The 22,926-nt window shown below is 31.8% G+C and overlaps 1 protein-coding gene across 4 annotated transcripts in view; it reads left to right on the top strand.

Moving 5' to 3' along the window:
• Positions 1 to 22,926, top strand: part of LOC145283548 (exportin-7-like) — a 154,444-nt gene that overhangs the window by 50,839 nt on the left and 80,679 nt on the right. For all 4 annotated transcript variants that reach the window (XM_080132429.1, XM_080132430.1, XM_080132428.1 and 1 more), the window contains exons 7-11: positions 1,884 to 2,033; positions 9,039 to 9,165; positions 10,295 to 10,368; positions 17,706 to 17,825; positions 22,421 to 22,567. In XM_080132429.1, the coding sequence (XP_079988555.1) occupies positions 1,884 to 2,033; positions 9,039 to 9,165; positions 10,295 to 10,368; positions 17,706 to 17,825; positions 22,421 to 22,567 (618 nt within the window). The remainder of the gene's footprint in view (positions 1 to 1,883; positions 2,034 to 9,038; positions 9,166 to 10,294; positions 10,369 to 17,705; positions 17,826 to 22,420; positions 22,568 to 22,926) is intronic.

Here is a 22,926-nt window from a genome sequence, read left to right as displayed (position 1 = left end):
CAATTGTTCGATATTTTTGAGCAAAGGATGGAGCTTCAATGTGATACCGAGTTTGTGAATTTTCGTTGCGTCTGTCGAAAGTTTTTAGCAGACATCCAAACATACACACATACATACATACATTTTCGCTTTTATATATATAGATTACTACAATACTATCTCATTGATTACTGTACACGCAATAACCCTTATCCCTGAGTGGCCTAAAAAAAGCGCCCCCCCCTCAACTAATAGGGAATTAATTAAAATGAGTGTTTAAAAGAATATGCAAATTAGCTAGATCTTTTGCTAGTGAATGTAATTCCACAACCAAGATATAAGAAAATTATATTTTCTTTTTAAATAAATAGAAAAAAAGGGTTTTTAATATGAATATCAATACACACAAAAGAAAAAGAAAAACGAATTTATTGCCTACCAAGTTTTCCTTCATCCTCAAAATGATTTCAAATTTAAAAAGAAACTTTTCTGTTTATAACTATAATTTTGTAATTTATAACTGATGAGTTCAATTTCATAATATTTGCCTTCAACTGGATTCTTAAATTGAGCAATATTAGAAAAGAATAAAATGATTTTTAAAGGACCATTTTTATTTTTTAATTTAATAATAAAGTTTGTCATTTTATAAGCAGTCATAAAACAATATTTTCTATCCATTTCAATTATTCCTTTCGATTGTGTCGTCTTGCTCATACACAATTATATTTGATATGTTATCTCTTTTATATCTGATTAGAAGCTGTATTTCTTTTCCTCATCACTTTGATAATCATACATTGAATTTGTTTTGTTTTGTTTTTCTATAAATCCAATATTTATTGAAATCAAAAGTTAGGAAAATCTTTTAAGTTCCAGAATTAAATCCACCAGAATACATTTTGATTGATTCATAAGCAAATTAGCTATTTGACTCTTAATATTTTTTGAAAATGAAAGACTAGATTACTTGGTGACCCCTGGAAATTTGAAAGGAATTTAGAAGCATTTAGTAGACTGTGGAATGGAAATTAGTTGTTCACTTTAAAATTCTTAGAAAATTCTGATAAAAACAGTGAGGACAGATATGAAGCTAATAGCTGGCCCCTGCATTTTTGGTTTTTGACGCTGGAACCGAGAATGGCTGAAGTGTCAAAAATTCATCAGACTGCCTTGACATGAGATGCATTGAATTCTTGAGTGAATGTCATTATAGTTACAAATACTTATAAGATTGTTTTGAAAGCTTTTTACATCCAATAATTATATAGAGATTGAAACATGTTGCAACATTTTTTATTCATAATGGGGTATGATCCCACACAGTCGGGCGATTTTATTTATAAACGATGCTGCTAGGAACTGACAAATCAAATTAATTCACGTTCTGCTACCAACCAATCAGAAACCAGAATTGCTCCATAAATATTAAACCTTTTCTGTAGCAATTTCGCATGTTTTTTCCGTCTCGACACGGTAAGAATATTTTGCTCTGTGGAACTGTTCTGTCTACTGCAAACCAGTCACCTCTCAAGACTTGTTTAGAACACAGAACCATCGGAAACTGTTCTGAAACTAAACATGGCTTACACTTTTAGAAAACATTACCATAACAACAGATATAGTTTTATATCGTATGATGCAGAGAATAATTCAATAACCAAACTATATTCTAGTTAAATTAAACCTTTAAAATTTTAATTAAAAACCAATTTGGTAAAAAACGGGGGGGGGGGGGTAATACGCCTATGCAATGTCAGATAGGTACAGATATTTTTTTCATATATTGTAATCGTATCTTAGTTTTTGACACTTTAAGAGTTTCTTGTGTTGTATTTTAAATGAACAATATGTTTAAAGCATTTGTGTGATTTGTTTTTCTCTTTTTGTCAATTTATTTATAGGCAGAAGCCAGCCGGTCCATAACAAAACATCGTAAAACTGCATCGTCATTTCGTGATACACAACTCTATGAAATCTTTCAGCTTGCTTGCTCATTACTTCGGACAGCGGAAGGTAATCTAAAGACCCTGGATTTTTCAGACGATAGCCAGGTAAGTTTTAAAGAAATAAATTGATGGCATCTTTACTTGCTATCTAACTTCATTAAGATTATTTCTTCATCTGTGTATCATTTTTTTTTTAACTTGAAACTCTGCAGATTTATTATTGACAATATTAGCAAACTTGATCAATAAATGTTTTTGAATTTTTGAGATGAGGATTGATGATTTATATTATTGGAACTATTGTTCTCATCTTGTCATTTTTCGCCCGATGTAACCAACCTTTGACCTTCTTCCAGTGTATCTTTTATGTTGCACGCTTAGGAACCTTCTCTTCAAACTTGTGAACCTGTACGAAATTTCAAGCTACTCTTAAAATTGGAGTAGGTTAGGGTTATGAAATATTCTCAATATATCAGCCATGACCGAGGAAAAGTGTTAACTTGTTATTCTTTGTATCACATGTAATAAGGACTGAACCTTCAATCTCCAACATATTGTCACTTAAAACTGATTGTTTACTAATGATTTTAATCATTGTGCTTTTGGACCATGTAGACAATGGTTAAGACTGTTAGTTATTAATCAGTTCTGGGTGATTTTCTTCTGTACATTGTAGGTTCAATCCTGGCTACATGCAGTGATAACTAAGAATAATATAAATTAACACTTCTACCTGATCATGGCTGATGGAATAAGAATCCATTAGGATTAACTAAAACATGCAGTTTAAAATTCTGTTACAAATTTGCAAGTTTGGCTTAAAGATGCCTAAGATAAAAAAAAAAAATTACATATGAAGAAAGTTGGAGATTGACTGAAACATTGTGACTATAACAACTAAGATGAGAATAGTAGTCTAAATATTCCAAGTTGATCAACTCTAGCTAAACAAACTCTCCATAGTTATTTTATGAGTTTTTTTTTTTTTTTTTCTTAATCATTTTGTTTTAACTGGGGATGAGACCTCCTACCAGATGCCAGACATTCACCTACTCTTTCAAACACTCCAATAATAAGATCTTAAGGTTCTATACATCCTTTGAGGACAATTGTTTGTATCTCTATTGCACTTGGTTCAGCAGGTATATTTACTAGGTAGTTTTTGAAATTCTTTTTCATGAGTATAATTGCTCCTATAATTACTGGGATGATGGAAATCTTAAGATTCCAGTGTCTTTTCATGTCGTACATAAAACTTTGTTATATTATCTTCTCCCTCTCAGTTCTGTTTATGGTCATAGTGGATACTATATAACATTTCCAACTGTTCTTTCTGGTATATGTTCCCAGGATTTGCTGCTGCATTCAATATTCAACTTTTTACAGATGATCCAGTGGAGATGTTTACACACTCGATTGTGTCGAATTGTATAATAGTCATTCTTCAGAAGAACTTAACTGGATGTCAAGTGGCTCAGATTGTCTACTCATCTTTATACTAGCAATACCAGACACCATAATGTTCAGCGCTGGACAAGGCGCACAGTGCTACTTAATTTTACACTCACAGTTTTTAAATCGGTAATAAGTACATTTCTCCTACGTCCATCAAAATACAACTGGATTTACAGTAAAATTTACTTTAAAATGGTATTTTAATATTTTTGTTGGTATTTGTATACACAAAGAAATCGCTATTTAAATTCAACTATTAATGACAAAACATGCCAACATAGCATGTCTGTGGGTGGTAGATCACTTTAGAAACTGTGTTCAAACACTATTTAATAGTGAATATATTAATTTCTTTTGTCCTAAAATTTGAAAAGAATTGGATAAAAACTTTTTATGCATGAATCGATAGAAATAGTGACAAATGCATATAAACAGAATTTTTGTGTGCCGAGACGCGCATAAAAAAAAATCTGTAAACAAAATATTCAACTAACTTACAGACATAAAGTATTCATTTTATTTGTGTTGTTATTTAGAAAACATAAGTTTTAATTATGGACAGGAAAAGATTATTTTTTTAGAAAAAGAATAACCGACAAGAAAATTGTTTTTTTTTTTTTTTTTTTTTTTTTGTTTAATTTTCGAGTCACAAATACAACATCTTAAAGTTACCGCTTTGTAATACAAAGATATTTAAAGATATAAACTGTTCAAACACTATTTAATAGTGAATATATTCATTTCTTTTGTCCTAAAATTTGAAAAGAATTGGATAAAAACTTTTTATGCATGAATCGATAGAAGTAGTGACAAACGCATTTTGTGTTATCGCGTGCACAAAAAGTTTCATGTAAACAAAGTGCTTGTCAACTGACTTATGAACATAAAATATTCATTTTATTTTTATTTTTTTGCTATTATTTAGAAAACATTTTTGTTTTACAAGTTCTTGCCTGTTAACTATTCTGAACTTTATCTCATGTTTTCCGTAGGTAGTTAAATTAAATGATCAGCATTCCCGAGTGGGCAATGAGTATTTGTTACACAATCCTCAGGAACAATTGTCAGAAATAGATCCAAAAGTGAGGCTTGCTGATTAAATTGTTAGGTGAAAATACAGAATTACAAAACATCATCCCCTCTCATTTTATGAATGGATTTCTAAATAACATTATTTCAGCATAGTAACATAAGTGCCGAAAGTTTGTATAAAAATAATTGAAAAACACGTTTCAACAAATAATACAAAAAAATAAGATGTTCAAAAATGTTATATAAATAGGTGTAAAAATTATATTCTGTTACTGTGTAACCCCTACAAGGCTGCTCGGGTACACAGGCATGTGTGTGAGATGCAACCGAGACGATCCCTGCGGCATTACCTGTGTTCTCGTCTAGTGGTCGAGTTTGGTCCTGCCGCTGTGGTCCGCTCACTGGTTTCACCTTTGATCTGGCTTCAAACTGTCAACTGGGCCGTCTGAAAAAAATAGACTACACTCAACAATGGCGTTTTCAAACAAAAAAAAGAAGTCAACGCTTAACTGGCTTTTCTTAACAAAGAATGATTATTGCTTTCAACTTCACAAATAGTGCATACAAAACTGGCTTAGTCATACAACAGAGGCTGGCGGTTTTTAACAAAGTACTTCACTTGTCTATCGTCAGTATATGGGGAAGAAACAGTTCACAGAGGTGCGTGTATCGGAGGGGTGCGTGCCGCCAAGGTGCGTGGCAAAAGTGTGTCTTCCGATCTTTACTTCACATTTTTTTATCAATATTGGTTGGTTGCAACCTCTCCTCCCCCAATACGCCCACGAGTGATGGTCAACCAATCAGCGGCCACGCTTTTGTTTCGGAGGGGGGCAGTAATGTCTCGCTGAACTCTGAACGCCCGATCGCAAAAGAAAAGAATAAAAAGTGACCTTTACAATTATTGAAGAGAAAAAGGGTCTTCAAGTTTCCACGAGCCTCGTCACCCCACCACTCCTCCTGCCACAATCCCAGACTAAATTTCCACATCAGTAAGGCAATAAGGGTGGGTTGTCATGGTCAATTACCACTCAACGGGTCCACTTGGCCTGTCTCCGTGGTGGTCTTCTGTCAACAGATAACTTTTCTAGCCTCGCTGTCAGTCGTACTGTTTCTTTGTTCAACCACTTGACAGCGATTCACTCTGGGTGGTCTGTCGATCAACATAAGTGTCCAGCTGTTCTGCTTAGGAATTATTTTTATGACTTTCATTCTGGCGTAGATACTTTTTCGACTATACATTCTTGTGGGGGTGGGGGGGATCATTTTGATTATCTATCCAGAACCAGATTTATTCTTTAAAACATCATCATCACCATTAGAATTCAACTGTACGAATTCCCCTGAATTCGTGTCAATGGGACCACCCAGACGACAGACTGTTTTACTAATCAACTAGCAAGGTCCTCCCAGCATCGCCCGGTCCCCATCGGGTCACAACTGTTAATTAATTAATAAATACTGAAAATTTAATTTAAATTGGTTGGTTTCCTGAATTTCGGTAAATTTTTAAGTAGGGGGGAGGTCACAACTCTAAAACAGAAAAAAATAGTCAAACTTCTGAAACGCTTTATATAGAAACCCATTTTTAGCATGGGAATAAGGTACTTTGTAAGTATTCTGTACTTTCACCTAACAATATAATAAAAAAGGATATCGTTAAACTTTAATTTAACTTGAAAATAATGTTACAAAACTAACACTGTAATTTTGTTTCATTAAAAATTGTTTTTAATTTGAATTCAAACGGCTTCACTTGACACTATTTAATTTCTTTAAGTAAAAGACACTTTTAAATGAGTTAAAACACACAAACCACTTATCCATTTAAGTAAAAGAATATCTTGCCGATGATAATATTTATTGGGTTGGTTTTACAATCCACAGAGGTTCGAAAAAGTGGTCAAATAACAAATAATTGTTACCAAAGGCAAGATAAGTTACTCTTCTACCTACCACGATAAATTTTTAGTGTTGTAAATATTTTTTCTAAAAATTTATACAAAATAGTGGTAGAAACCCACCCAAAAAAGCAACTTGAAGCTGTTAAAATGAAACTTAATTATCCTTATTAGTTTAATGTACTTGAAAATATTATAATTGTAATCTGTACAAAATTTTCTTTTATTTAATGTTACAAGCCATATTTTGTTAATTTCTTTTAATTGTGTTGTGGCCTACTTGGATTTTTCATGATGTAATGATAACAAATGATAATGTCCATCAGAATAATATTTCCTATGATGATAAAGGCTGATCTCCCATTGTTTTAGCTGTTTTAAAGATGTTTCTACTCAGAACCGTTAAAATGAAACTTAATTATGCTAATTAGTTTAATGTACATAAAAACATTATTCTAATCTGTACAAAATTTCCTTTAATTGTTAATGTTACAAGCTATATTTTGTTAATTTCTTTGAATCGAGTTGTGGTGGCCTTGTGGATTTCATGGTCTCCATCTTGGATTTCCTGGTTGTCATCTTGGATTTTTCATGATGTGATAATGACAAATAATGCCCATCAGAATAATACTTCTTATTATGATAAAACCTTATTTACCATTTTTCTTAGCTGTTTTATGATGTTTCTGCTTAAAGCCATTAAAATGAAACTGAAATATACTTATTAGTATGCTAATTAGTCTGTAAGTTACCAAGTGAGATGGTCATAAATACAACCAACTGAACCTTCATGGTATTATATGTTCAAGATTTCACCATAATACCTTAAAAAATCTGAAGGTACAGCTTTTTAAAGATGGCTTAGTCTGTAAATTGTGCAAATTTCCTACCATTATCAGTCACAAGCTTATATGCATTTGAATAGAACTGACTTAAGACAAAATATCCAGTGAACCATGCATTTTTTTTTGATACTGTGAATAATCATAACTCCAGTTCTAATGGGCCAATTTTAAAAAACTAAAGTTTTTCTTTTTTATGCTCTTTTCAATAAGCTTGATTTGAGTTTATTCGATGTGAAGAAAAAAAAAATGATGTGGTATTGCTATTTATAAAAGCATTGGTCATCAAGCCATTATCTTTTTCTGATCATAGTGAAGCAATCATCTTTTCAGCTACTCTACAACGCTTTCCTTATTTTTGTATTCCTGGGATAATTCATCCAGAATATTCACAATGTTAAATGGCAAAAACAGATGAAGGGAGGTTTTATTTATCTCTTGCTTATGATCTAACACAGATTACTAACAGATCCACTTGCATATCCGATGCTGACAGACAAAAAACAATTTTGTAAAAACGGGGGGGGGGTAAATACGCCCATGCAATGTCAGATAGGTACAGATATTTTTTCATATATTGTAATCGTATCTTAGTTTTTGACACTTTAAGAGTTTCTTGTGTTGTATTTTAAATGAACAATATAATTTCCTATGATGATAAAGGCTTATCTTCCATGTATCTTCATGTTTTTTTGACAACTTTCCGGAACTATGCTCATTCTCTGTTCTGTCTTTGCTGGAATCTCTCAATCATTTGATTGAAATTATCTCAAAGAAGATGTAAACAAAGTGTAACAAGACCTCAGATGTCTCATCATCATATTATGTATTGATACTTGATGGGAACAGCTTCTAAAGATTCGTATCTGAAATACTCCTGTGTTCAGTATTTGAAAAGAATGTGTCCTCTATAGCATCTGATGTAACTTATTATTTAACTGTCAGTATAAATAGCTACATACCCTCGAAGAAATTTCAACAGAAATTAAATAGCCAACCATCATATATCCCAAAATGTGTCGCACACAGAAATTACTATTTCTATTGTTTTCAATGAAATAGATGTTCTGAAACTAAAGTCGTCTTTGGGATTGCTAGCAACCATCAAGTTTAAAATAGCTAAGCAGAGGCTTCGTTCTTATCAGTTTTGCCATATAACAAATATGATTCTGAATAGATGCGTATCCTCTATTCCAACCATCATCAATAGACCTCAGGTGATTTTGTCAGCTTCCAACGAAGCCAAACTTTTTGTTAAGAACTTTGCATCAAATTTTTATCCTTTACAGTTGGAGCCGTCTACCATCTGAATTTCTTCCTAAACTGAAAATATTCTGAGTGAGATCTGAATATCTGGGATGTTGCAAAATTTATAAAACAAAGTAATCCAACCATAGTGCTCAAAAAGCTCCCATTCTTGTAAAACTGTTCAAAGATTGCCTAAAGGAGAAATATTTCCCAACACTCTAGAAAACTTTGTCAGTCTGCCCAGTATTTAAAAATTCTGGAGATCGGTTTCCTCCATCTCAGTACAGACCAATCAATCTCCTGATTGCATCACGAGTAAGTTGCTCGAATCCATAATAGATGTAAGCTACCTACTTACTTGAATAAAAACAACCTACTTGGTGACAAGCAATATGGTTTCCATTTTTTGAGATCTACGACTGATGTGCTGATTGTAATATCATATAGGATTAGTGAATCTATTGACAGGGGATTCTTTTCTAGAACAGTAGCTCTTAACATATCAAAAGTATTTGATAGAGTTTAGCATAATGTTAAGATGTAATTTCTATCTTCTTGTATCTTATTCATATCGGTATTTAAGGGAAGGACATAGATATCTATTTTGAATCATTTTTCTTTCTCCATTTTTCCAGCATGGCTTGTTATCCCACTCCCTCCGATTAGCACTGAACTGCTTGACTTTTGACTTCATAGGCGCTTCAACAGACGAATCATCAGATGATTTATGCACGGTACAAATTCCTACCAGTTGGCGTTCAGGTAGCCATTTTCTTTTTTCCTTTCATTTCTTTTCCTTGTTGATTTAATAAAACAATGCATCAATTGAAAACAAAAACATTCCAATGAAAATAACTATAGACTTTGATTTATAAATGATTTGGCGCTTGTCCAGTATCTCCCATATGTAAAAAAACAAAACAATTAAGAAAAATCTACATGATGTACTTACCTATGGTGGAAAGAAAATATCGTACACCAAAAATCATGTGAATTAATCAAATAGTTTTATCTTTATAAAAAAAATAATTTTTAAACAAATTTGAGTTTTTTTTTTTCAATACTCATCACTTCTCATATTAAGAATGGCTTTCTAAAATCTTCTTTTTAGAATTATCTCCCTTGTTATTTCAGACTGTTTTCAAGATGACATTGTGAGATTGTTACTCGTAGTTTAGTCATAAAATTTGATTTTCTTGTTTAAAAATAACATTATCAATTTACATGATTTTAGGTGTAAAATATTTTCTTTCTGCCATGAGTATGTACATCATACAGATTTTTTTGTTATTTTATTTTATTTATTTTTTTAAGTAAAATTCTTGACAAATAACAATGACTTTGAATAAAACTAGATGATAACTTTTAATCTGTTGGATCAATGGTGATACATTGTGCATTAGTTGATGTATTTAACCCTAACCCCAACTGATTATCAAAATTAATATTTTAAAGTCCGTTGATTTTATTGCTAGTTCATCAGACATGTGCTAGAATTTAAAGAAAACATAACTATTTACAAAACATTTTTATTGACAAGTTTTTTTACACATTTCAGAATATTAATAAAAACTATAACTGTTACACAATCAATAAATAAAGCACCCACTTTTCAACACGTTTTCACAAAATCAGAGGATTTCCAAACACATTGTAATGGACTCTCTCTTTTTCCCCCCCCTATTTCTCACCTCCCTATTCCCTCCATCTCTTTCCTCTGCCTCTTTCTAATTACATCATTCAATTTCTCTCGACACTTATCATTCGCCCTTTAGTGATGTTATTCACTCTTCTTTCTAGTAAACATGATAAAACAGTTTCAAAGTTTTAATTATATATCAATAAACAAATGTTAGTTTTTTATTTAAATCATTTTTTTTTTCTTTTTCAGTTTTCCTTGATTTTAGTACACTGCAATTGTTTTTTGATTTGTATGCAGGCCTTCCATCTTCATTATCATCAATGGTAAGTCATTTGCATCATCTCAATATCTACCTACAAATTTTAATTATGAAGTTTTATCTGAATGAATAATTGCAGAAGATGGGCCCAGTTTTTGCAATAATGATAAATTGCCATGTTTGAAGTTAATCTTTATGCAATTGGTTTTGAAAAAGGATATCTTATTGAGCAACTATTTGTTTATATTTTTTTTTAATTCAATGATTTTCATTTTAATATTTTTTCTTTTTTTGCAATATTATTTGATGTACAAAAATTTCACTTTGCTATTCAAATGTTCCTTTCTTTAGATGGATCAATTTGATTTTTCTAAATTGCAAGTGAAAAAGCAAATTGAGTTATTGCTAGCTAACATGTTTCCTAACTTCCGGCGTGGCTGCTACCAGAAGCAATGATAAGGCAAATCAGTTTCTTCACTTTTATTGTTCTTCAGTATTTCTATTGTGAAGTGATTTATTGAAATATGAGAAAAGGATATTATTTAAAAATATAGAATAAAAATTAACAAAATTATATAGATAAAAATAACACAATTGGTCTTTATTTGCACTTAATAACAAAATTAAAAAAATAATTTTTTTGTTTGAAATTTTATAAGAAATATGTTTATAAAATTATAAAAATGCGATTTTTTTTTTTTTAAATTTTATAAGTTTTTTTTATTTGAATTTATTTATTAAATATGTTTATATAAGTATAAAAATAAAATTATTGTAATCAAAATAACAAAATGTTAAACATAAAAAAGTATCCACTACAAAATATTCCCAAAACAGATTAAAAAGATTTTAAAAACTGTTTTTAATAATTCTTCAAAAAAAAAACTAATTTCAATAATTCTTAATTTAAATAAGAGCAAAAAACTTTTCAACGATTCTTAAATGAAAAAAGAACAATTGGGAAACATAAGAAAAAAATATACATGCACAAGGACAATATAGGCATGAGAGAAAAATGCGAAGTTACTAATTTACCTTATCACTGCTTCGAAAGTTAGGAGTACATTAGCTGATTATAACCGCAAATTAGTATCTTTCTGTTCTGTTCTTTAGAGTCACATTTAAAAAATGAATAGAGCTTTAATAGTCTCCTTGAAGTCCGAGAATAAGTGGTACTCTGATTAAGTTTCAAAACTAAAAAGTTTCAATTGCTTAGTCCATGATTTTTTTATCTGTATAATTATAAAACTCTGTGGACCATTCTTGCTTGCGTGCTTGAATCTTGTCTTCAATGGTTGAGTGATTCCATCTTTTAGAAAATAAAGGGATGACAGATGAATTTACATATGCATATAGGCACGATTTTACATATGCATATTATGGGCGCGATTCAGAAACTAAGGAAGGAGAACTGTATGTTTTTGTTTGGATTCTAGCTGATGGCACCCAAGTCATATATATATATTTTTAGTTTTCATCTCACTACTATATATTAGGTTCAATATAATAATCAATAAAGAATTGTTCCTATAATAATAAATACATAATCTGCATGAATTAAAATGTCATATTTAAGCGTATATTATGATCAGAAAATGTCTGGCGGTTTGCTAGTATATAATAATATTGGTAATCACATTGCATCCACTTGACTTTTTGGTTGGTTGAACAAATTGATACATGAACTGACAATATTTGTCACAGGACAGATTGTAAAATTAATTAACTAAAAAAAAAAACAATTTTTCACCAGCTTTATGTCCTCTTGCAAAAATTAAAATCAAGATTATATATATATATCTATATATATAAAAATGTAAAGTTGGTTCGTTCTAAACAAATAAAACCCTATTTCTAAGTTACCAATTTATTTGAAATTTTCAGACAACTCATCTTTAGAGTCGAGGTATGTTTTTATGTTATTGAAATAAATTTACCTCGCGATTTATTAAAATTAAAATATTAAATAAAATAAATATATTTTTTTACTGCGAATCTGTTCTGTTGATAAAACTGAACTTCCGGTTCGATTCATTTCACAGCCACGAATTGACGAAAGATTTCATTTTCTGTTAACTCGATAAGTAAAAAAAAAAAACAAAAAAAAACTTACTCATGCAGAGAGTGATCCGTGCTGAAATAATAATGTTATTATTTAAAAAGCCATTCTTAACATGGGGAAGGGAGGGTGTTTTGTAACTATTCTGTACTTTAACCTTACAATTGAATAAAAACATATAAAACTTTAAACGTGGAAAACGATTTTAAAAAAATAGCGCAGATCCGCCGGATCACTCTCTGCATTAGCACACACACACACACACAAAAAAAAATAATAATAATCCCATATTTTAAAACTTTAAATTCATTTATGTACTTATGTTTTTTAAATTTTATTTATGTTAAGGCTTCACTCATGAAACATTACGTTTTAATTGTTTAGTTTATTTTCACGGCATTGTTTACATAAAAAAGTTTGTTTTAACTTTTTCTAAACTGTTTCATTTTTACGACATGCCTCAACGTATTATAAACACCCTAACCCCCCCCCCCATGTTAAAAAAAAACAAAAAAAACGCCCTTCCATTAACCTCGAAAGCCATTCTTAACATGGGGAAGTTAGGGTGTTTATAATATGCTGGGGCGAGTCGTAAAATTAACGAAGTTGCTATCTATTATTTATTGCAAAAATTGCTTGAAATTTATTTATTTGACAAAAAAATTAAATTTTGGTACTCCTTGGGCGTTGAGTTCCATGGCGACCAGTAGAAAAAAAATAATAGTCACTCCCTTAGTCTCCCACCTCACCCCCGCGCGTTTTTATATTCATATTTTATTTACTGACGTTGCCGTAACTAAACGATTATCTGTCACATTTACAAACATTTATTTATTTATTTATTTATTTATTTTGAAAAAAGTTTTACTTTTTATGAATATTAAAAGAAAAATGGGTACTCATGCAGAGAGTGATCCATGCTGAAATAATAACGTTATTATTTAAAAAGCCATTCTTAACATGGGGGGAGGGTGTTTTGTACTTATTCTGTACTTTAACCTTGCAATTGATTAAAAAAAAAAACACGATTTAAAAAATAGCGCAGATCACTCTCTGCATTAGCACCGAAAAATGTTACTAAACATTTATTAATAATTTCTCACTTTTTACAAACATTTGATTTTAAATTTCTTTTTAAATGACGACTTTTATCGACTTTTTTTTTTAAATACCCCCCCCCCCCCCAATGGTGTTTATTCCGAAATCCGTTGTTAACATGGAGAGGTTGGGGGTGTTTATTCTGAAAGCCGTTCTTAACATTTGTGGAGGTGGATCTAATGTAAAAAAAAAAAAAATAAATAAATTTAAAAAAAAAAACTAAATCATTTACTAATAACTTCTCACTTTTACAAATATTTTTTAATTTACATGCGCAGATGAACAAATTGTTGAATAGTGCGAAAACAAAACATTTAGGTCCACCTCCACAATTTTCTTTTTTAAATGACGACTTTTATTGATAAATAAATTTACTTCTCCGCAACTTTTATTGATAAATAAATCTACTTCTCTGCCACGGGCACTGAACCCCTCCTTTTTTTTTTTTTAATAGTATTTTCGGGTGGGTATGCTGACAACAAATATCAGTTAAATTTTGCAAATAGCCCCCCCCCCTCCAAAAGTGGTGTTTATTCCGGAAGCTGTTCTTAAAAATTAAAAAAAAAAGTTAATAAAAAAATAGTTGCTTATGTGCGCATAAACAACTTGTTTTTTTTTTTAGATTAGGTCCACCTTATAATCACCCCCCTCCCCAACCTCCGAGGTTGGGGAGGGGGGTGATTATAAGGTGGACCTAATCTAAAAAAAAAAACAAGTTGTTTATGCGCACATAAGCAACTATTTTTTTATTAACTTTTTTTTTTAATTTTTAATTTAAAAATTAGTAAATTTCAATGAATAGAATAATAAATCATTTATCATTAATATGTGTTTTTGGTTTTGTGTTGAATGAAACTTTTTTTTTTCATTACAACAATAATGAACCAATTTAAATCTTCCGGCATGCGTTTAAGGGTTACGAAATTATCAATAAATCGTTTAGTTACTAAGCCAACGTCAGTAAATATAAAAAAATGTTACATGCGCATGCATTAGCCTTGACTGGGAGGGGGGGGCTAAGGGAGCGACCATTAAATAATTATGCTGGTCGCCATGGAACTCAACGCCCAAGGGGTACCTAAAGTGGCACTTATGCACTTATGTTACCGTGCTATTTTTTAAAATAGTATTTTCCTGTTAAATTCAAATTTTACAATGTTTTTCTTTTATTAATTTGTTAAGTGAAAGTACAGATAACCTGGTCGGTTTCTAATGCGAGGAAAATCTAGCCCCCCCCCAAAAAAAAAGGGGTACTCTGGATAATAACAAAACATTAAAATTGCCTCAGTCTCAAAAGATTTCTTCTCTACTGAACGAGGAAATAAACGGTGAAGTGTAGTTCACCTTCTGTTTCTCTCCCCCTCTCTCAATATCTCTCTCTATCCATCTCTCCCTTTCCCTCTCAATCTATCTTTCTCTCTATATCACCCTCTCCATCTCTCTTTGAGTCCCTTTCTCTCTCTAACTCCCTCTATCTCTCTCCTTTCCTCTGTTTCATCCCTCTCTGTTTCTAACACTCCACCTCTCTCTCTGTTTATCTATCAATCCCTTTATCTCTCTATCTCCTTCTCTTTCTCTATTTTCCTCTCACTGTCTCTTTTCTATCTATATATCTTCCTCTCTATCTGTCCATCTCTAATCCCTCATCCTATTTTAGTCTCCTAAATTAATTACAGTGAATAAGGCATTGTCAAAACATGGATAAATCCTATTTTAGTCACCTAATTTACTGACTGTGAGAATAGAAGTTATTTGGAAATTACTGCTACCTTGAACAGCACCAGAAGTAACTGGTAAAACCTTTCTAATTAAATTGATTTTGGCAGCCATTTGGTAACAAAATGACATAGCCTTAGCCCTTGCTGCATGAGGAATACCTGCGACCTTGCTGCCAAGTAGAAGAATTATTTATTCTACTTTAAAACATTCAACTTTTCAAAAATCTCATCTTCGACATCTCCAAAACATCCAATATGGGGAAAAATATTGCAGAAATGCAAACTTATTGTTTAGGATGAATGCACAATGGTACGCAAAAAATCACTTGAGGCTCTTGGTCGATCCTTGCAAGATTTGCGTGGCAATGTCAGACCATTTGGGAATGCAGTAATATTGCTTGCAGGAGATTTCAGACAAATGTTACCTGTTATTCTTCAATCAACACCAGCAGATGAAATAAATGCTTGCCTCAAATACTCTACTTTTTTGTTCCATGTGAAGACATTAAACTTAACTCAAAATATGCATGTACAGTTGCAGACTGTTCGATCCGCACAAAAACTTTTGCATCACTTGTGTGAAATTGGGTACGAAAAAGTGCCAGCTGATCAGAGTTAAGGGCAAAATTCTTTGACTTTTAACTTCTGTAATTTCTGTAATTTTATTTCATCAAAAGAATAGTTTAAAAGGTTTTTGCAGATATTCAAAATATAAGAATTCCATTTGACTGAGTGAATGAGCTATTCTTGCAGGTCAATGCAAAGATGCCCATGAACTTAACGCTATAATTAAATGTAAAATTCCAAGTGAGGTAGTCAAATACAAATCCATCGACACTGTTGTGAAAACAGATAAAGTGGTTAATTATCCAACAGTTATATTTGCCAGGGATGCCACCGCATGTATTGTAACTGAAATTTGGTGTACTAATTATCATGTTGTGAAATATAAACCAATCCAAGCTTTGCAATGGCACATAGCTTGCAGTAAAAAAAAAAATAACAAACAATATCATAGAAACAGCAATCTTAACAGGACCTTTCACACATGAATATATCTTCATTCCATGCATTCCTATGATTCCACCGGATACATCATTACACTTTAGCAAATTGCACTTTCCAATTTTATTGTCATTTGCAATAACCATCAACAAAGCACAGGGAACAATCTTTACAATTGTGGGCCTTACAGTTACACACTGACTGTTTTTTCACATGGACAATTTATGTTACATATTCAAGAGTCACCAAACCGGAAAATCTCTATATCAGCTAAGAAAATGGAACAACAAAAACTGTGTACCCATGCAAAATGGAAATTTAAACCTATAAGAAACATGCTTTTTCTCATTTTGGAACTTTTTCCATTGCGCCAATTTGAGCCACAGCAACGCATGGCAGGGTACAGCTAGTATATATATATATATATATATATATATATATATATATATAATGTCCAGTGAACCCTTACTGGCTATTTTTACTGGCTAAGGACCAAATTGAATTTGTTTCACAGGTTCAAATCCCCTATATATCACCTTTTCAAGTCTGTAGATCAAAAATTGACAGAAAAATTTGGTAGAGACCATTCTTCAGATGCACAAACAAGGTCAATTATGCTTCTAAAATTTGTCTAGAATCCTTATTCCAGTTCATTTAATCAAATCAAATCAGTCATTTTGGCATATCTAATTTTAAGAAAATCTACAAATCACTTTAAAAATTTCTTTTTTTTTTTATGGAAATCACTTCAGACAAGGTATGAAGCAAGTTGATGTAATGAGTTGCAAAAAAAAAAAAAAAATAACATTTCAAGATAAAAAAAACAAACTTGCCAACAATAAATGTTAGATGGATAAATTCTAATCCAGAAAAAAGCAATTCTTGCCCCTTTGTAAGAAACATTGTTCATGGAATATGAAGATTGAATAACAAAATTAGGGAAGTGAGTTACGAGGCTATATACGGCACAATCACATTGACACACCGGTTCTCGCCAGATCACCGAAGTTAAGCAATGTTAAGCCTGGCCAGTACCAGATGAGTGACCATTTGGGAAGGCTAGGCGCTGCATGTACCTTCTGGGAAGGTTGGGCGTGGGGCCAGCACCCTCACTCTGTAAAAAGAACTCAGTCGCTACAAAAGCATCTACAAAGTTGTAGATGGCCTATGCCCCTTAGGGGCTCAAGGCTATGGATGGAGTTACAAGGCTGTTGAAAGTAAACAAAAGGTTCATTTTCTTCTTTCTAAAAAAAAGAAAAAGTGAATTAAATATCATTTGTTTGTAACAATTTACAGATTAATTGACAACAAAAACTTTGATATATATTTATTCACAGCCTTCATTTTCCTCCTCATAAAACTATCATTTTCATGTAGATTTATGTCCTATTTTCTGTTTAGGTTCTGTTGTCTGGACTGATTCTCTATTGCTCTCTTCCTCCGTCCTTTCCTCACTGCTCCTCTGCAAGCTATGTATCTATGCACTAATGTTTATGATTTGATTTCTCTTGATATTTTCAGGCTCTTTCTTGTCTTGTTCAAGTTGCTTCTGTAAGACGTTCTTTATTTAACAATGATGAACGGGCACAGTTCTTGAATCATCTGGTTGCGGGCGTGAGGCAAATATTGGAACATCCGCAGGTTTGTAAACATTTGTTTCTCACATTATTTTACAGGAATTTTGAGTATATTTATTTTCTAATTAATGCATGAATTGTATCATTTAAAAAAGAAAATGTAATGGATAAGTCCCTTAACTCTCCAGGGTTGTGGGGGTGCTGAATTATTTCATGCAGTGTGTCTTGGGAAAGAATAGCCTAGCAGCGACCATCCCTCTCCAGTCTCTACATACAGTACCTAACCTTCCCAAATGATCACCCATCTGGTACTGGCCAGACTCATCATTGCTTAACTTCGGTAATCTGGCAAGAACTGGTGTGTCAAGGTGATTGTACCATATAAAAACATAATAAATATAAAAAATGTTCAATTTTTGTTTCATTGATTTATTATGACTAGTAAATGTGTCTAGCATTGCTCAACTTTAGGGTGAAAGATTTTATTTAATTTTATGCAGGTCTCATGTTTATGGAGGAAATGGAACTTATACAACTCTCAATTTCAGAGTTGAAAATGTGTTAATTATGTGGAATGAAAACTATGCTATTGTCAGAATTTTATGAGGAGTTTATGTAAAACGTTGAACAGTGCAAAAATGTTGAGTCAATCACAGCAGCTAATGTCATTTAAGAAAACATTTATTTGGTATCATTTGTTTATTATATAGAATGAAACTTAATTTTAATTTGAACAAAGACAATCATAAAAAATCAAAATTTTTTATTGTTATCAGTTGTTATTCAAAAAATGAATATTTATGAAACTTACCTGACAATGAGTTTTTTTTTCTTGATTTAAATTTTCTTAGTTTCATAAGTTATCCAATTGTATTTTCTTTGTAACAAAAAGAATATTGTTTTCATTTTTTCATTGATTTTTTATTGAATTATGTTCGTAATAACAGAAATAATTTATTTTCATTGAAAAAACTGGCCAGTGTTTGCATAAAAAAAAAACTTTTCAAATCACAAAACATTCATTCTCCACCTTCCAGCATTTTACGTAAATTGCACTTATAATTTGATAAGTCCTTATTCTGCATAAGTACTGAAAATAGTGTTGTGCATATTTGGTGGAGTGTTATGGTCTTAAATGGCAGAAATTTATTATTTATTCAAACATTTTTGAATTACTATAATCTGACATAATTTAACTATTGCTACTTTAATGTGATTTTAATCGCATTAAAATTAAATATAAAAACGTTGAGGTAAGATGGTTTTCTGACTCTTTCAGACACTTTATTATATATGATTTTCAAACTTTTCTGCCTAGCATTAGATTCCCTTATGATGCTATAGAGTATCCCTCTCCTTCACACCGAGGATCACAGCGAGGGATTGGCCAGAAAAGGTGAATGACAGTAAATAATCAACTGATCCATAGAACTCTACAGACTATTAATGTTATAAAAATTAATAGTTGAATTTCTAGGCTGTCAGATGCTGAAGGTGAATGGAGAAAAAAAACAGACATGGTCCATTTCTGAGGGAAGGCCTAGAAATGTCTGATATCTAAGGTGAATATATTTAGGAGACACTGGCTGTGGAGGATAAATGATAGTCTATCCAAGTGAGAGACAAATAAGACTAGTAAACAACAGTCAATTTTGTTTGAGATCCCAAATTTGAGTAATGGGAAGTTTAGCTCAAATATAAAGATTAGTAACAAAACTCTAATGACACATGCACACACGTGTCTAACAGTCGCTTGCATATAAGCAATGTTTGTATTTGTATATTTTATTATGCGTGTACATTGTGAATTATGACTTTGTGTACTGATGACCGTCTACACTAAAATCCCGGCTACTAATAAGAGCCATGACCCATGCTTGGGGTAAGGCAGTTGATAAGAAGTGCATCCTGTAAAAATGTTTATTTTATTCAGCAATATTGATTTCTACAAAGAATGAACAAACTTTCTCTGTTATATCATTTTATATTATAAAATATGGTGCCTCTCTTTGTCTGACGATGCCATTATAAACAGTTATGTACCAATATAAAATATGCTTTTAAGTGGTGTTACAAGCACAATCCAATGGTATATTTATATTAGTGACTAAATTGAATAAAAATAAATGTTTTGTCGAAAGATTACCCCATCATCTTTAAGATTTCAATATTTAAAAAAGCGAAATAAGACTTGTAAAACTTTGTATTTATTGATAAAAGATATTTTCTATGTTTGCCACATCTCAACATGAGGTTGTGCTAGGTGTTGCTTTTTGTAGAAATAGCTTAAAAGCTTTTCCTGTTTATCTTGCAAATAGAGATACTCATTCTCAAGCAACTTTGTATGTACTTGCTAATGTGTGTGTGTGTGTGTGTATATATATATATATATATATATATATATATATATATATCTCGATCAAAGTTGCTACTTTAATGTGATTGAATGTCAATTTGGAAGTAAAGAAAAGCTACCAATTGTTTCTACAAAGAATTCAATATAAATACTTAAGCAGATTTGTTAAAGTATGATTTGAATTCCTAGTTACACATGTTAGCTTCTTTTTGCTTCAAACTTGACTTTAAATTACACTATTGTACGATATTTATCTGACAATTGTCTATTACAAATTTTTAAAATAATTATTTAAAGGTTTGAATATTCAGTTTCACTTTACGCTGGAATGTGATTCCCATAAGAATTCAACTGAACTATATAAAATATTTTTTCTATTACACACATATGTATATATAAGAAAAATACTTTTTAAAATGTCGAAAAATTCTACACATAAAAGAAGGAAGTAAAAGTACATAAAATTATTCTTTAATGCCTTAAAATTCTAAAATCTTTCTTTTGTGTTAAAATATCTTGATAATCCAAAATCTTGATTTCAGTAAAATAACTGGCCCTGACGGCATTCCAATTATAGTGTTAAAAAAACTTCAACCAGACTAGCGCCCATACTTACAAAGCTGTTTAAGCATTGTCTTAAAGAGAATTGCTTCCCATCATCCTGAAAAATCTCATCAGTATGCCCTGTTTTTAAGAATTCAGGTTTAAATGTTTACGAATGATGTAAGGATGTGATTTGAAAGATGTTTAATGTAGATCATCTCCCTCTCAGTACAGGCCAATAAGTCTCCTGTGCATCATGAGTAAGTTGCTGGAATCTGTGTTAAATAGAGCAGTAGTCAACCACCTCAGGAAATATAACCGTCTTAGTGACATGCAATATGGTTTCCATTCTGCTAAATATACAGCAGATGTACTTACAGTTATTATCTCATAGGATTAGTGAATCTCTCGAAAGAGGCTTCCTTTCTAGGGCAATTGCTCTTGACATATCAAAGGCCTTTGATAGGGTATGGCATAAAGGTTTACTTCACAAGATCTCCAGCTACAGTATAGCTGGAAATGTCTTCTCAATTATTAAATCATTTCTTTCTGATAGGTTTATAAGAGTAGTGGTTGATGGGCAGAAATCAGAAGCTCACAGTATTAATGCTGGAGTTCCTCAAGGGTCCATCCTGGGCCAACTCTCTTCCTGAGCTACATTAAACATCTTTCAAATCACATCCTTATGTCATTCGTAAATATTTATGCTGATGACACTATCATAGATGGTAGCACATTCAAGGCTGTAAATGACTATCCCCATCTGGTATCAATTGAAATGGGAGGCTTCATGTTTTGACAAGCTTCTGGACTTGATTTTTACTCCTGATCTGAAATGGAACACATACATCAAATCCGTTGCCAAGGTCGCTGAAAAAATGGAAAGGTCCTTTTATCGATCCAGTAGATATCTCACTGTTGACGCAATTCTCTACCTATATAAGAGTCAGGCACGTCCAAGAATGGAGTACTGTTGCCACATGTGGGCAGGAGCTGCTAGAAAGGACTTATCCTGCCTTGATAAAGTTCAAAATAGACTTTGTTGCCTAGTAGGGGATGCCCTTTTCTCTTCCCTGCAACCTCTTTCTCACAGAAGAGATGTTGCGAGCCTGTCTCTTTATCGTTATTTTCATGGCAAGAGCTTGTCTGAGCTCCAATCTATGGTACCCCATCGCCAAACTTTCACAAGAAACACTATCAATAATTCCCCCCCCCCCTTTATCTGTGCCTAAACCTAAACGTAGATTTCATGAGCAAAGCTTCTTTCTCAGAACTGCACGCCTATGGAACTGTCTTCCGTTTTCCTGCTTTCCAACTTACTACAATATGGTTGTCTTCAAGTCCAACGTAAACAAGTTCCTGATGAGCTGTTCCACTTAAGTTAACAAATTTAATGAATTTCCATTAATAACAATTACTATAGTGTTTGATTGATTACTGTACACTCTTGTACCCTTACCCTCGAGTGGCCTCTAGGCCTTGATAATTGGTGTTGCCTATTTAAAAAATAAATAAATAAATAATTGCACAACTTTGAAGTCTTGTTAATTTGTAAACTGATCAATATTTTAATATAAAAAATAATCAAATCTTTTTATTGAAATAGTTTAGAAAATAATAGCTATGAAATAAAGTTTAAAAGTTAAAAACCTAAAATTTCATGATTTTGTTAAAAAAAAAAGCTTGTAATGTATAAATATTCGTGGCATGATTTCATTTTGTCTGCAAATGTTAATTGAATTTTGTAAATTTAATTTCAGAGTTTGTCCCATCCAAACAATTACCATGAATTTTGCCGGTTACTTGCACGATTAAAGTCGAATTACCAATTAGGAGAGCTTGTTAAAGTGGATAATTATGCAGAAATCATAAAACTGATTGCGGAATTTACTGTCACCAGTTTGCGTGTAAGTCGATTCTTTCTTATGCATTCAATTTGCTTTTCTTTCTTGTAAACTTTTATTTTATAATTTTATTTTAACATCTTCTATAAATATAAAAGCGAAAATGTATGTATGTGTGTTCGCTTTTTCTGTGTGTCTACAAAAGGCTTCTTTCAGTCGGTTCACAACTTTTTAAAACTTTTTATATCACATATAAATCGTAATATCTCAGAGTTAACAATGAATCTCGCCTGTCTATTTAATTTGCTCGATTTCGGAAAGATAAATATTCAATATTTGTTGCTCGCCGCATGTGGGTTAGTCTTTTTCCTACATCTTGGGTGGAAAAAAAAGCGTTCAGCAGTAAATGAATACTATCCCAC

The sequence above is a fragment of the Euprymna scolopes genome, chromosome 8 (assembly GCF_053919585.1).
Source record: "Euprymna scolopes isolate OS-2025 chromosome 8, ASM5391958v1, whole genome shotgun sequence".
Taxonomy (NCBI): domain Eukaryota; kingdom Metazoa; phylum Mollusca; class Cephalopoda; order Sepiida; family Sepiolidae; genus Euprymna; species Euprymna scolopes.
Note: the sequence above shows the minus strand (reverse complement) of the source record. Positions and strands in the feature narration are given on the sequence as shown.